Here is a 16,878-nt window from a genome sequence, read left to right on the forward strand (position 1 = left end):
TTTATCTTGGATCTTTTATTGAGGTCTGATTAATGAATGTCTATTTGCAAATTTGGCTGTCGGTTTTGCCTGTCAAAAGTAGTAGTATTTGGGACGATGTCATCTCCTCAGAGAACTTTAAATACAGCTTTCACAAACAAAACATTACATCTACTTCAAAAACTTCTCAAATTTAAATATTATGACAATGACAACATACTGATAAATGTATCTGAAGCCCCAAGTCTTGTCTATGAAGAAGTGTTTTGTATGAGTATGGTCTTGTCCATATGAGTGAGAATAATTGCCTTCATAGGTACAATGCTTAATGAGATGGCTCATTGTGTTCATTTATCTTGTGGCCAAGGAGTCTAGACTATGACTCGCTGTGAACAATACAACTTCACCCTCACCCACAAAAGTGGCATGCCGGGTCAGAGGTCACACCGTGACACCTGCCGCTAGAGGGACATATGGAGTTCACAAGAAGAGGACAATGGGGGAGTGGAGCAATGTAGTCTGCGGGGCCCTTTTCCTAAAACTGAAGAAGCCCTTTAGCCAGCTCTTTTCACCCCCGGGCCAGAACATCAGCTGTATGCTAATTTTTACAGGGCAATAGTGGCCTCACAGAGCAGTGAATGCGCCTGCTCACTCTCAAAGCCAGAAATGAGCATCCTTCACCCTGCAGATGTCTGTTTAGTTTGCAGGTTTAGATTTAGGGTTGTACAAGTGTGCTGTTATATGCAGGTTTATTCAGAATGACAGCTCACTTGTTCATGACTGCTCCAACCACCACCAGAGGGCTTTACACCAACACACATATTGCATGGAACTACTTCTAATTACCAGAGAGCACAACATGAAATGTCACTTTCAGTCTCTGCTTAAAATGGTTCCAAATAAAGAGCTGCTTTCTAACTAACCTCCACCTGTCACGGTTGTAAGAAGGATCTCAAAAGATAAACCAACAAATCAGTTAGTGGATTGACAGAAAAATAATCTGCTGTGAAAAAAAAGAATATTCTCTGACTCAGGTTTCTCATATGCTGCTTTTTGTTGCCATGCAAACTGAATATCTCTGGCTTTTGGGCTTTTAGTCAAATAAGACATTTAGAGATGTCATCTTGGGCTGTGGGAAGTTTTGATGGGCAATTTTTTACCACCTTTTGATATTTTATTGACAACCAAAACTACTAAACTGTAAATAAATGGATAGTGACAAAAATTGTTAGTTGCATTAAATTGCTTGCTGACATTTTGCATTGAAATAGAAGGCAATGTGACTCGTGGACATGAGGACAGAAGAGATATAAACCTTTCAAGAAAATCTAAAACTGCAGTACCCACTGTTCTTATACTGTTTTGTAGTATAAATGTTTTGAAGTTCAAAGCGATAGTTTGGCGGCATTAAAGATCAAAAGTCTGTTATTTGGGAATAAAGGGAACCGATTGCAGTAGTTTGACCTGCACTGATAGTAAACCATTATGAAAGGCTCTTTGTGTGGCACAGCAGGCTTAAAGTATTAGATGGTGGGAACTGGAAGACGAGGACATATGGGACTAAGAGTTTTGTGACCCCCTCAGCCTCCCCATGCCCATCTGTTCCTTCACCCTTCAGGCTTAACACTAAAGGCAGAGAGGCTTTCAGGACACAGACAGTTTTCAACATATCTGCTGTGCTGAAAAATGGTACAACAAATGTTAAGGAAGAAGTTGTTTTTCAAAGGAGTTATGATGATAATTGAATATCCTTTAATGACCTTTAACAGATTATTCAGCTACAATTCCCTAATGACTGTGTCCGTTGCTTCCTTCTCACAGAGGGAACCTGGCTGGGACAAATAATCCACTGGGTCCTAAAGTGAAGAACAAGAAGCTTAAACAATTATTTAATTTAATCTAATCTGTTTTCTTGTCCTTCTTTCTTGATTCTTATTTCAAACAGGCTTTGGAGTCTTTGCTTATATGTTACATCTGAAAATGACTCTCAGATGTTCAGAGTTAAGATTGTAGGATTTTTTTATCTTTATTTTTTGTAGTTACTGAAGACTGTTAGTAACTGACAGTTACTGAAGACAGTGAACAAAATGTACTTAAAGCATCCAAAGTATAAGTATTCATGAAGAAAAAGGCCATTTTCAGAGGTTAAATACAGTATAGTGGACTGTTGTTGCTGACTGGGTGAGTGAAGCAAATTGGATCTATGTCATTACCTGATAGGTATTTCCCCCAAAGACCCTGCACAACAGTGGCCCACACCCACAAGTATTTTCACTCATCTTCTCCTGACTGCCCTGTTAGCTTTGTTGCAGGACAAGTTAAAACTTTATCAGTCTTACACATCTTACTTTTTCACAGCAGACATTTTGACTTTTCGTTCCAGGAAAAGCACAGGTGGAACTAATTTAATCAACAATGACTCATTTCCATCAGGTGTCCCAGTGAGCCAGCATGCACACGATCAGTGCCCTGGAAGTGACTCGCCTAAATGGAATGGATTTAAATGTTTTTAATGAAATGAATGTTTTCAGTGTTGTCAGTTTTATGAATTACATCTGTGGTTTTCTTGCTATGACATACAAGGAGCTTGGTTACCTCATGTAATACTCAGCAGAGCCTTTCATAAATCCAGCCTGAGCAGCATCATAGTACATATTATCTGCTTTAAACCATAAAAAGTATCAGTACTGGGATTGATATCTGTGATCCAGGCCCTGGTATTAAATGGTATCAGACTAAAACCAATTTTTGTGGTATTGCCCACCATTGCTGGATAATCTTACAGATTTGATTTTAATCGTAATTCCTTTGAGAAGCAGCTCCTGTTTCTGAGACGTACATGTCAATGCTAAATTAACAGTATGAATGAAATCTAATGAGGGGGTCATGATTTCTTGGAGGAGAAACCAGGGGGCTACCAAGTACCTTATCTGGGCTGGTGGAGTCACTCATGGAAGGGGCGGACTGTCCAGACCTCCCCGCCCCGGCGCTGAGCCCATTGGCGGAGCCGGGTGCCAAAGCCGGAGGTCCCGTGTGGAAGGGTCCAGGGATTGGTTGTCCCGGTGTGCGTGTGCAGGCAGCGCAGCCTGTCCGTTTGAATGTGCTGGGGACCGGAGAGGATCATTTCCATGGACCATCTGTCTCGCTGGCTGCCCACACAACAAAGAAGGACCCAGGATGGTGTTAGTACATGTTGGATATCTGGTTCTCCCCGTCTTCGGCTCAGTTAGAAACAGAGGTATGATTAGCTATATGTTTTGTTTGGTTTTCTTTTGTTTTTAAATCCTAACCCAAACAAATTTCTCCGCGTTTCTTCTCTTAAACGTCCTCAGATGATGTAAACAGAGCTGACACCTGCTAGCAAAGCGAGCACGATAGCGACAGATAACATTAGCTGTCTTGCTAACTGTAGCGTCGCGTACATTTAGCCGGTTTGAAAACGTGCTTACTGAAGACCGAAGACATTTAATCTCGCAGGAGCCACGGGTGTTATTCGTGTTAGGACGTTTCACGGCCTGCTTACCGCACCAAAACGACCGCAGCTGTCAAACGGCAGCCCCGCTTTTTTTCTCTTTATCCTCAGCGGCTAGCGCGGTCCTGCCTGGTTCATCTTCCACTGCGCCGTGTTTACGTGCGTTTGCAGCTATGTATGCGGTCATCGCTAGTTAAGTACCGGACAATACCAGCAGCACGATACGTTCACATTTACTATCTCAGCATTATGTTTTGCTAATAATATCCACAACTCTGTCTGGATTTGTGTTTAATTTGGCCACGCGAGCAGCTGACAACATGACAAGGGGTTGTGTGCCCCTTTTGTGTGCAACTGGCATCGAGTGTGTTGATTGCCTGCGCTCATTTTTACCCTGATTTTTATGACTTACATACATAAATTAACGCATCTTCCATTAACGACGGGCAGTGTAATGGCTGTACCTCAGATTAGGGGTTATTGTAAAAGGACCATAAAATGGTGGCTTTTTGCCCCAAACCGTAAAACCAAAAAATAAATAAATAAATAAATAAAACAAAAATATATATTTAAATGTTTGTCAGATGGAAAGCGACAAATAAAACCTGCAAATTACGCCGCAGGCGCTCCAGCAGTGAAAAATCCTGCCAAACAGAAAGGCGAATAATCACAGTCGTTCAATTGGGCACTATAACAATAACATCATCCTCCATTGCAGTAGGCTATCTGTGCTGATTATGTAATAATAGTAGTAGTACCAGTAAGAATTTGACGTGCATTGTTAAAACTACATGCAGTAGCACCAATGATTTCATTGTGCTTTTATTTGTGTTCTTTTTCCTGTTCCATAGTATCGAGGCTGGCTCTACATTCCGCATTTCTCAGACCTTTGTCCCCCTCCATTGTGTAGCTAACGATCATCTGCTGCTGTCTGCCGTAGCCTCTGCCTGTTCTCTGCATCTAGCTGTATTGTGAACCCCTTCTTCCTCATTTCCTCTTTCCATCTGAAGACGACATTGGCATTAAAACCGAGTTCCCACTCATACCGTATCCTTCTGTGTAACAGACTAAAGAATAACACCTTCTGTAGAAAACAGTTTGTCTTTATTTAAACTGTCATGTTGCTCTTTAGTGAATAACCCATTGTAGCATTAGACTTTACTACAGACTGTCATTGTGATTCTCCCATTCAGTGTGGATAGACTACATTCTGCTGTAAATTTCTGTAAAGTGGATACATTTTGATCCTCCCCGATTCGATTACAGCCAGGCTTGATCGAACTCTTTGAGTATTGTCTCCATTCCCTATTTGCAAAGGTGCATTGTACCAGCTTTTGTCGTCAATAAAGCGCTTGTATGATCACCTTCTCTAAATCATTTTTTTGACCAATAATCCTGTTATCCTAACAATCCCCCCCCCCCCCCCCCCCCAATTGGCCAATACCTGCAGTACTAAAATCACAGTAATTTGTGTGATGTTATTTTCACCTTTAATGGTCCACTGCACCTGCTATAGTGGCATCCAAACAGCTGGTCATAATCCTGTCCATGTGTGAAAGCCTTTGTTCCTGCTAGCTGAATTGATTTTGCCGGTCACAGTAAATTGGCGAGACTCGGGTCTAACTCATCTTGCCATTTTGAAAATCCCCCCCCTATCATTCACAGCCCCCTCTCAAGTCTTTCCTCAGACACCTCCAGAATGCTATCCATTTTACAGGGATGTGTATATCCTGCACTGCTGTAGAACTCCTTTTAGAATCAAAATGTCTTTTATTCTTTGGTTGTGGTTTTCTACCTTATGTTCTTGTATTAGATCCTAATGCATGGTCATTTTATACTTTTGTTTTTCCACATTGAACAGCAGATTCCAATGTAATCTTTGTGTAGAGATGTCCCTGCTGTACTGAAATGTGCTGTAAGCATACACATCTACTCATTGGATGCTGCTTCTGTTCTGTTAACCCTACAGAGAGCATGGTCGGGCCTTGCCTTTGGTCTTTATTTGCATGGTATTATTATGGTTATATAGGACATATTACTCTTATTATTACTATTATCACACAGTGCCACACATACTAATATTTTCCAATAAAGACTGTAGTTTTCTTCCTAACCTTCAGTGTGCTTTTTGCTGATTTCCATGTGTTCCTCCCCTCCTCCCTCCACACTGTGCTGTCACTGAGACGGTCCCCTCACTCTATATGTGCTCTCATTTCTCAGCTGTCTTTGACAGAGTTTCTTCAAGTTGCTGCTCTGCTTAGTTTGGAGTAGGGGCAGCCAAATTTTCTTTCCATTCCCAAACAAAAAAGGCATGTTTATATTGAAACACACTGGCATTGATATTTAATGTTACACGCTGTCATTCCTTCCTAATCCATACACTATTGTTTATAAAACAAAACGCAGCCTTCTTTACATCCACTCATTGGTGTTCATCGGTGTTGAGTTAACATTGGAAACACTTTGGGGCGATATGGATAAACTCCTCCATCATGGTATATATAATTTTGTATTGGGATGTCGATATATCTGGTGATATACTGTAGTCAGTTTTCTGTTAAATTATTTTTAATTATTATTATTTTGTTTGTTTTTGAATCTTTTTTTGTCTTTGTACCAATTGAAAATTGAAAAATGAAAAAAAATCAAGGTTCTTCAACAGATTTATAGCTTTGCCTAAAATGGCCTTGAAAAACCAAAGATATTAAAGGTTAATATGCCATGGTATAAATGGCATTGCAAATGAATCGTTTCATGGTAAAACATTATCATTTTGTCCAAAGTTGAGATATTAACTGACTACCATCTAAACCCCAAAGACTTTTGAGGTCTCTCGTCCCTACATATACACTGAACATTGGGCTACATTCTTCTGTAGGCTGTTGAGTTTTTTTCCTATGTGTTAAGCATTTAAGCTTAGCTAGCAGGCTGCTGGCTGTTTAACAGGCAGACATCAAAGTGGTATCTTCCCATCTAACTCTCATCTTAGCAAAATTTTCCTAAAATGTCCAACTACTCCTTTGTGAGTCTTCAGTTGTGTAGAACGATGAGAAATCACTTTGGTTCAATCACAAAATTGCGACCATTTAATCTGTGAAGCCTTATATCTGTATCTCTATGTAATGTTTAAACTATTTTAACTCATCCAGCTCTTTGCTTGTTAAATATCTCAACAATCAACATACCTTGACACGCTCATACAAAAAAAACTCTTAAATCACAGAAAGTAGCGGCTTTATAATATAAGATTAAATTCCTGTAGTCATCCAGTGGCGTGTTTGTAGCTTTTGACAACAGCGTAACAAAACCTAATGTGGCTCACATTACACTACAAGTACAGATAAAGCTTTTCATTATTCACTGCAGGCAGTCTGACATGAAATGAAAGTGTTGACAATTTTTGTTGGTAAATGATGATAATATTGCACAATAGGTGGTCTACAAGGAGTCTTTAATTACACAAGTGCTAAATGTTTATATTAGCCTACAAAATTATTTGGTTTATAAGTTCTATTTTTTCTTAAGTGTTAAGTTTGTTATTGTGTCATCCTGCTCTCACTATACACATTGCATTAAAAGCCATTGCTCCTTTGGAAGATTTGAAACTAGGGCAGTTGGTCACAACATGCAGCACAGGCTCTGGTGTCATTGATTTGGAGTATTTAGCTGCACACTTTAAATATAGACTCAGCAGTTTAAGGAGTTTTAAAGTCTGGGACTCCTTGCTGTCGAGCCACTTGAGCTCTACATCTGTTCAGAATGTCTGAAATAGTCAAGAGTTATTTATGTGCAGACATAAGGTGTGTCTGAGAAACACACCGAGATACGTGCTCGGCAACTTTCGCGACCGGCTGCAGCAACAGACTTTTAAATAACTTAACAGCTGTAATGCATGTGTTAATCCACAGTAGCTGCAGTGGTACAGGCCACATTAACATCAGATGTTTTGTCTTCCACCCAGCACCCACCCTGCCCTTATTTGACCCATGTACAGAATCAAGGTCAGTGAGCTGTGTGCAGGTATGGGGCCACGAAGAGCAATCTGAATGCAGATTTTCAGTCCAGCTTTACAGCTTATTTCTCTCCTTAGGCCCGCATTGTAATTGTGAGCATGCTAATCAGTGATATCAGCCAGTGTGGCAATGGGCTTCAATGGAAAACTGTGTGTACGCAGGTCTAAGTGTTGGAAGACCACTGGACTAGGCAGAAGACAGGATTACGTTAGAAAGGGGGGTGTGATTGTAAAGCTGCAGTGATGGCAGCAGGAGGGGGAGGAGGGGGCGAGGGAGGGAGAGACAGGTTTAATGTCAGACTGCTGCAGTCGTTATTGGGTGGTGCTACGGGCTGTCACTCACACAGCGACACCATGCTGCAGCCACACGGTGGGGGAGGGGCTGCCTGTGCGGCAGCTCAGGGGTGAGGAGAGACGGATGGGAGTGTATGTGCATGTGTGTGGATGGGTGGGGGTCTGTTCTGCACTAATCAGGCATTTTTATGTCTGTAAGTCAAAGTCGAATAACAAGGCTGCTGGCAGCTCTGCAATATGTCAAATATTAATGTCAGCAGATGATGCAGTATAAGAGCCCAGAGACAAGTCATTTGATATTTACTCTAAGCTTCACACGGAGTTCAGTTTTACCAGGTCACAGGCTTTATACAAAAGTGATGTACGGCCTTTTACCAAACCGAATCACCAGCCTGCCATTTCTGCTCTACTTCCTCAGCCAAATGTTGTTTTCAGTCTGCTCATGGCTCTCAAGGTTCACTGGCTTCCCATGTCCCAAGGCTACATGCAACGAAGCAAAACAACTATCATGCAATATGTCATATTAGTAATATTTAAAAAAAACAACTTGACATTATGGGAAATTTGCTTATTTGCTTTCTGGGGGAGAGTAATAGGAGGAGATTATTATACAATAATACATCCAGCAGCCAGTTAGCATGGCAATACCTACCAGTACCTAAATTCTGTGCAATATCTTTAGTTTCTACAAAAAACCCCATCTCACTATTTCTTGGCTGGGAAATAGCACACCACTTAATCCCCATAAAACAACAAACTATTGTGTTTTCGCTTTGGTTAACAGCTACAGGCTATCTGTTTCCCCCTGCTCCCAGGTTTTGTGCTAAGCTAAGCTAATCAGCTGCAGACTGCAGCCTCACATTTAACAGATAAACATGAGACTGTTATCATTCTTCCCATCTAACTGGTGAAAGCAAATAAGCGTATTTCCCAAAATTATAAACTAATCAATTTATAATTCACATATACTTAAGAGATGTGAGATTCTCTGTTTAAATTAAACTACAGATTTTTTGCCGTTGAAAAATGTTAGATGATTTGTAGATTAGATCTCATGTCAGAGAACAATCTTTTAATTACATTTGTCAGCGAATGCTAAATATATCACAAACCATTAACTAATAGCCAAATCCTCCCTCATGCTCATATCAGACATACAGTGTCACTCCATATTACTGTTTAGCAAGTCCAGATTTAATCTGCCTGATTCAGTTTGAAGCACCTGACACAGTGTTAGATTTGACAGTTGTTTCTTCAGAAATACATAACTTTGAACAGACTGAATATATTTTTCAAGGGTGCACAAAGGCACAATGATCAGGTATTTCATTACACACAGTGGACAGTCCATCTTCCACACCCCGCTGTCTGTGTCCTGGTCCAGAAACCCAGAAAGTTGCAACAGGGAGTTGATGTAGTAACTGTTTGTCCCCACATCACCCTCCATCCAGCCCTCCTCCCTTTGAGCTCAGAGTAGTTCCTATTGATGGCTTTGTGCAAGTCAATACCAAGGTAATTCAGCTCGACTACCATACAATCCCATGTCTCCTCCAGCCCTGGTAGGAAGGGTAATCTTTTGAGCCCACCTCTGTTGCTGTGGTGCCTGATTATCATCAGACTCATGGAGGGTATTAATGAGAAATCTACAGTTGAATTTGTGTTCCTTCAAACAGCAGGCATAATATAGAACCTAAGTCTATTACATTGATTAGCGATGGACTGCAGACAACCCTCCTCAGAAACACCCCAGGCTATTAGTGAAGATCCATGCTCCCTGCTGGCTATGCTATGGCAAGTGGACAGGGAGGCCACCGGGTGCAATCTGCCTGTGGGTTTAGATGGTGCTCCACAGGGGTCTCAGTGTTTGTGTCATCCATCTGCCGTTTTGTCTGTCTTGTCTCTTCCTGTGTCAGGAGTCTCCTATTTTTATGTTCTCTCAGTGTAATCACTTGTTAAATGTTTTTAAATGTGTTTGAGAGAGAGAGTCAGAAAGGTCAAATTTGTCTAATCAAGTGGGTATGTTTTGCAATTATGTGTGCTCTTCACTGGTCTGTCTGGGTCTCTCTGTGGTGTCTGTTTGGTTGGAAGTAATCACAGGCTTATCCAGCTCACTTCTGATCACTTACATTTATTTCCCATAGGAGCACACTTCACCAGGCATCACAACAGCCATGCTACCTCCTGCCGACACTTTCACCTGGGCGCTCCCCAGGCACCCATCTCAGCCGAGTTCCCTCTAGGACATGCCAGCCAGCCCCCTCAGACAGGCCTGGCCACCCACCTGCCCCCGGCACACCATCCACCCCTCACTGCCCTGCCTGCTCCCCCTCAGTTCCAGGATGTGCCGGGGCCTCCATTCCTACCTCAGGCCTTACACCAGCAATACCTCATCCAGCAGCAGCTTCTTGAAGCGCAGCACCGCAGGATCCTCCCGCACTCCAGGTGAAACCACAACCACATGCAAATACAGATACACAAACTCATAAAACCGAGTCAAACATTTTTATCTTATTGCAGAAGAACCCAGGAGCGTATTCCCCTGAACCCTCACAGACTGCGTTCAGGCTATGAGTACTCCCCTCCCCTCCATGTCCCCCAACCAATGACACAGCAGCCACGGTACCTGGCCGAAGGCACTGACTGGTGAGTCACTGTTGGAGATTAATGAGAGTCCTGTAGAGTCGAGAAATTATCCCCGTCCTTTCATCTCTGCACCCATCTGTCTGTCTGTCTGTTGCTATGCCTAGCATTAGTTGATGATGTTGATTTAGTCGCCTGTCTGTCTGCCTGCAGGGATCTCAGCGTAGATGCCGGCCTCCCTCACCACCAGTACCAGCTCCAGCAGCTTCCACAGCACTATCAGCATTATCTGGCCTCACCTCGAATGCACCACTTCCCCAGGAACACATCGTCTGCACAAGTGGTATGTTCAACACAGATTGTTCTACCCTGCTATTCTTTATTTTCAGTTTTACTACTGTTAATTATTTGGTTATTTTTTCAATAGATATCTTGATCTGCAAGTTAGAGTTTTTTACATTGGGCTGATGCGCTTCAAAAAAAGGATCAAATCTGATGCAGCTGAACCAGAGAAACTGTCTTTTTTATTCCATGCCTTGTCAGAACCTGGTGCCTACATTACCCACAATGCAACGTGAAGTACAAACGCTCGTTTTCCACATATGCATATATACTCCCCAAGACGTCTAAACAAACTTTGATGTGCAAAATCAGAGGAGTTCCCCTTTAACTCACAATAATTGGCTCTTTTCACACAACTGTCACATAGACATTTTGTCTTTGAGCAATGCATCAAAGCAATGGAGAAAATCTGTATTTAACTGCGGGATTAACAGTGCTGTAAAATGACGAAGAGTTCTCTTTTGCTAGGTTGTGCATGAAATCAGAAACTACCCGTACCCCCAGCTGCACCTGTTGGCACTTCAAAGTCTGAATCCTTCAAGGCATGCCACTGCTGTGCGAGAAAGTTATGAGGTAAATATATAAATACATTTCGTATACTTTCCATCTATCAAAGCCTGGACCCTCTTGTTTTTTCTTTTTAGACAAACTTTGCCTCACTGTGCCATCCCACTTGAACTTGTCTATACTCTTATATTCTATCTGACAAATAATCTCATACAACGTCCATTTAGCAGCTCAATATTATCCTACTCTACTTTTTCTTCAGGAGTTGTTGCAGCTGGAGGACCGGCTGGGGAGCGTCAGCAGAGGAGCTGTTCAGACAACCATAGAGAGATTCACCTTTCCACACAAATACAAGAAGGTGGGACAGATAACAGTAATCAGAGACAAAAACTACTGAATATATTCACACTGGGTTTAATGGCTTTTTGTGACCTTACCTTTTGTCTCTCTGTAATCTGACCTGCTAACAGAGAAAGCCCCTGCAGCTGAAGATTGGGGAGGAGGAGGAAACAGATGTGGATGAGAAATGTACCATCTGTTTGTCCATGCTGGAGGATGGAGAAGATGTCAGGTCAGAAATACTTCATTCTTTTTCACTAAAACAAAAAGAATATTTTCAAAGCTTAAAGTAAAAGTTTGAGAGTTAGTTAGTGATAAATATAACCCTACCTTCAGCAGCCAGTTAGCTTAGACTAGAAGCTAGCAAAATGGTAAAAAAAATCCATGTACCACACCTCTGATCCCAATTAAAGTAAAAACCACAAGTATTAGGTGATAAAATGTGAGGAAAATCTTTGTTCTGAGCAGTTGTGAGGCAACCAGTCCAACTCAGTCCAACACACTAACCCCTTGGTACATTTACACTGTAGTTTTTCTACGGATTAAACAAACAAGCATGTTAATAGATGAGCTTTAATGGTGCTAGCAGGCATTTGACAGAGCCAGGCTAGTTGTTTCCATGTGTTTCCAATCTTTGGTGCTAAGCTAAGCTAACCAGCTGCTGGTCGTAGTTTCACATTTAGCACACATATATGAGAGTAGTATCAGTGTGCTCATCTCACTCTCATCCAGAAAGCAATGAAGCCTAGTTCCCGAAATGTTGGACTGTTCCTTTAAGTATTGACATAAGCACGTGGACTTGCACATGAATTTAAAACCACAGTCGGGGGTGGGGGTGGGGGGCGGTGAATTTCAGGGGATAAAACAGCGCCCTGGGATGAGGAAAGAGAGTCAGCTTACAGCATATGGAGTCTCAGCTGTCTGAGAGGCGTGTAGGATTGATGAGTCAACAGAAGTCGTCTCTACATGCCTGAATGAACAAAATTAACTCCCTGCAGGTTTCAGAAGTTCTTTGCAAGCACATAACTGGATGCCGTGGGAGAGTCACATCTGCCAATGCGAATCAACGTTGACCCCGTGTCTCTCTGTCTCTCTGTCCTCCAGGAGACTGCCCTGCATGCACCTCTTCCACCAGGGCTGCGTGGACCAATGGCTGGCCACCAGCAGGAAGTGTCCAATCTGTCGAGTTGACATCGAAACACAGCTGAACCCTGACAGCTGATGAGATTCAACCCCACCCCACTCCTCTTCTTGTCAATCACCCTTGTGTGGTTCCTGCTTTCTTCCACCCCGGCTTGCCGGTTCTCCCCCACCACCCACTCCTCCCCCCCGTTGGGTGCTTTGCCAAATGTCTCCAGACTTCATGTGACATCACCACCCTTCTGACTCACGCTTTACTGAGCCAAGCCAGGATAACCAACTGCACGAGAGGCCGCAAAGGACTCTCTTTATATAGAAGCACATCCCTCTGGAAGCAAAAGACACGCAAACACACAAACACACACACACATACTCATGTACACAGGGTTTACTTGTAGCTTGCTGGTCGTAAGTGGGGTGTTGTTGCTGTTGTGGTGTTGTACTGTAGGTAGCCCCGGGCTGTGTAGCATGTCCTTAAAGCCATGACTTATTGTCCTGAGAGTGGAAAACACATAACCCCACACTGAGCTGGCTACTTTCTCTCTTTTCTCTCTCTCTCTTTCTATAAATATATATATATATATATAAACACATATATATATTTCTCTCTTTTCAAACACATGTCAATCAAAATGAATATTCTGCCACACAAGAAAGCTTAACAGAAACTAAATGCTCTGATGCCATGTTTACCTAAAGATCATTTGTGGTCGTAGTAGAGTAGCAGTAACCAACAAGTGATTTCTGGTGCACTGTCGCCTTCTTGGGGGCAAGCTCCAGCTAGCTGAGTGTTTTAATTCTATCATGCAGCTTTGACATTTTGCAATACAGTTGTACTTTTACCTTGGGCTGGTGTCATGTGAGATGGTGTCACGTGAGTAGGTCTCTCTTTCACTGCCGCAGAAACCGAGCCCAGTGATCGAGTCGTCATGTGTTAAGATTTTAAAAATAGGTAGAAAGTGTTTTTGTTTTTACCAAAATGCATTTTTGTCACAGTGTAGCTTGAACCTGACACGCAGGTTCACGTGTGTGTGCTCTGCCCTGCTGTGTGTGACTTAAAGAATGTGTCTAACAAAGGTGTGGATGTTCAAAAAGTGCAAATGCGAGTGTGTTTAAAGGGTTTCAGGCAACACCTAGATTCACTGTAGGTTAATAGCATGGCCAGTGTAGTGCTTATACAACACAAAGCCAAAAAAAAAGGGATGAAAAAAGGAAACTATCATGCACTGCAGAGGGAGGTGGGAGGAAGATTTAGCTGCCCTTGTACCTGCATCTTCACCTGGCGCAGGGCCAGAGGTAGAACAGCGTGTGCTAAAAATGCATGTTTCATCACTGACTCGGGCTGTTAGATTTGGTAGCGTTACTTCAATTTAAAAAGGTACAGAGATGGCTGTGCATGACTTAGTTAATCTGAGCTGTGACTATCTTCTCAACACTAACAAACAAACAAACAACAAAAAAAAAGCACTGTGTCAGTGGCTGCTTCCCTGACTTGTAGCGTGTGTTCATCCTGTCCCCTTTGGTGGCAATGGTGAGATCCTCTTTTTGATGTTAACCTTATTGCCTAAAGAACAAGCACATGTGACAATAGTTACAGCAACAAAAGTTGTTTTCTTTTTTTCCTTGGCATCGCATTTGATTTGGCTTATATTTAGATAGAGATTCATGCAGTGTTTCAGCAGAGAGAGGAGCTTGCGTTATTGATCTTGTGTATTTGTGTGACAGACCTCCCCTTGTGGTTGCTATGCTGGTTGCTATGCTGTATTGCTAGAACATGTAGAACGTGGTGCGATGGAGGCAGCCTCCCTCTCACAGTGCACACAGACACGAGACGACACGACAGCAGGAAAATATTCAGGCTGTTAAAACCAGTGTTTTTTCACTTTTGTTTTTTTTTTTTGTTTGTTTTGTTTTTAACCCTTCGTGTTGGATTGTCATTTCATTTCCACAGGGCCATGTGTTAATGGCTGCCTTTAGGACCCTCACTGTCCTATGCACTGTGATAGTAAAGGATAAAACTTGACCCAGAGTCTCTTTCAGCCTCGTGGGCCAAGGATCAATTAACATGGATTACTTCTCCCTGTCTTGTGCACTGCCAGTGTTGACACTGCCTCCTCCTGTAGTGGAGTCATCTGTGATGAAGTTTTCATAGTTTACACAGGGTGTTGTCAGTTGAGATGCCTTAAGTATTTAACAATCATAATTTATTACTAACTGTAGATATTGTGGGTATGTATTTAATTTTGTATAGTTTTTTTGGGGGCGACTGAATCATAATTTATTTATTTAGAAATAACACAAAAAATGCTATGAAAAAAAACTATTACCTCATTTTTGCATTGTTTTAAATGGGAATGCTTTGCATGCAGTTGTACTTTTTGGAACACTTAAAGTTAAAGAAAAAAAAAATTTAGCCCTGCTGTTTGATCTCCACAAGCTGGCTGTGCGATGTTTACTGTCCAAGGCTGAGCTACTGAGCCCGCTCTGTTTCTCTCTCTCTCTCTCTCTCTCTTTCTCTCTCAGTCTCTCTCTCTCTCTCTCTCTCTCTCATGTGGTGCTGTGGATCTTGGTTACATTCCATTCAATGCAATTTCTCTGATCCCCCATGCTGTGATGTAGTGGACAAACTGCAATGAAGTGAATTGGTTTTAGTTTGTGATTTATTTTTTAAATTTTTGTTTTGTTTTGCACTCACTTGTTAAAATATGGGAACCCTCTCACTGGCAAAAAAAAACTAGTTTAGATAATTTAATATAGTCACTAAGAACTCTGGGTTTTTTTTTTTATGCTCTGCTTCTCACAATGCACTATGGGTCTTAATAATGATCATCTGTGAAGCATGTTCCTTCGCTTTAACTCTTTGTGTCTATCTTTAAGTCTCATCTCTCTGCTGTTTCTCTTCAGTTCTTTTTCCAGAATAGTTTGTAGACTTAAGCATAACAAGTGCCTCGCTTTAAGTGTTAGGAGATATTTCCATATTACTGAAACCATGAATATGTAACAATCAATCCATGAAGCCACCATGCCTTATTGGTTGCATAACTAATCAAAAGAATGGGTCAAGAAGGAGGTGAGACAACATTTGACAGGTGTCTACAAAAGCCATTTTCCTCAAACATTCAAGTCAAACTGTCCAAACTAGCTGTCGGTTTGTAGTACTGAAGCATCACATACTGTGGAAATAGTTCTGACTATAAAGAGGCATGTTTCACCTTGGGCTTTACCTTTCTTCACTTCATTTCTCTATTCTGCTTATCTTCTATATCCTGTTCTCTCCACTTTGTCTTTATTTTACCGTCCACCCCTCCTCTCGGAATCTATCCTCTGTTTCCTTTCACAGTCTAAAAGGAAGGCAAGGATTTTAAAGCACAACCTTTTCTAAAAATGCATGTTTTCTCAGGTTTCAATATACTCTCAATGGTTTAATAGTATATGGTGAAAATATATACAAAGAATATAACAGAAAAAAAAAATATTAATTTTGTTGCTGCTTGAATCTGAAAAACAAAACTGAAGAGAAAATCCCAAAAAGTGCCAGTGAAAGGGCTGCCGCCATCCTTGTATGAAAATCTGCTGTTTAGCTGTGACTGCGCAATGTTTTTCAATATAGGATATTTTATCTGAAAATAGAATTATTTATCATTAATATTAAAGCAATAGCGCATTAATGGTGATGAGTGTGTTGATGAAGAAATGGATGAGCATATTATGGGTAATTGTTAGATTCACATTTGGTGGAATTTTGTACTTTATTTATTATTACTACTAATAATAACGGTAATGATTTCAAAAGTTGCATTGCTAAACCCAAACTGTTCTTTTGTTTTTTTAATTTTAATTTTATTTCATGGCTTGTATATTATCCTTTTGTATGTGCTCTTTTTGTAATAAATTGGATAAAATGGACTTGTTTTTGACCCTTATGTTTTGGTCTTTAATCGTCTTAATCTGCCCCCCAAGATGTAAATATATTTGACTCTTTGACACTAAAGAGAATGGTTTAAGGTTGATAGGAAGAAAGTAAAATGCAGCTTTTTTTTATGACTTAGCTTTTACATCAAGTAGAAAAATTCTCTCGGGCATCATTTTATATGCATTTTTCTAAAATTAATTTTTCCCCTCAGTTCGAGTTCTATAGTTTTCTCACCCATAACTTTACTGTTAGGGTTACTACTCACTGTTGTAGCTTTGGCACCTAAAGAGGCAGATTTTC

General features: G+C 41.3%; 1 protein-coding gene across 1 annotated transcript; it reads left to right on the forward strand.

Moving 5' to 3' along the window:
- Positions 1-3,052: 3,052 nt before the first annotated feature.
- On the forward strand, positions 3,053-16,564 carry rnf165a (ring finger protein 165a). The gene is made up of 8 exons (XM_041059328.1): positions 3,053-3,217; positions 9,899-10,199; positions 10,275-10,400; positions 10,551-10,680; positions 11,148-11,252; positions 11,449-11,544; positions 11,657-11,757; positions 12,630-16,564. Exons 1-8 carry the CDS (start codon positions 3,157-3,159, stop codon positions 12,745-12,747), a joined length of 1,038 nt encoding a protein of 345 aa, XP_040915262.1. The 5' UTR covers positions 3,053-3,156; the 3' UTR covers positions 12,748-16,564.
- Positions 16,565-16,878: the final 314 nt, after the last annotated feature.

This window comes from Toxotes jaculatrix, chromosome 16 (assembly GCF_017976425.1).
Source record: "Toxotes jaculatrix isolate fToxJac2 chromosome 16, fToxJac2.pri, whole genome shotgun sequence".
Lineage (NCBI taxonomy): Eukaryota > Metazoa > Chordata > Actinopteri > Toxotidae > Toxotes > Toxotes jaculatrix.

Excerpts from the sequence above, each read along its gene's own strand:
- rnf165a (XM_041059328.1), top strand. The coding sequence starts at position 3,157 with ATGGTGTTAGTACATGTTGGATATCTGGTTCTCCCCGTCTTCGGCTCA. Across the intron at positions 10,401-10,550 it reads CTGGCCGAAGGCACTGACTG|GGATCTCAGCGTAGATGCCG; the intron begins GTGAGTCACTGT and ends GTCTGCCTGCAG. Across the intron at positions 11,545-11,656 it reads TTCCACACAAATACAAGAAG|AGAAAGCCCCTGCAGCTGAA; the intron begins GTGGGACAGATA and ends ACCTGCTAACAG.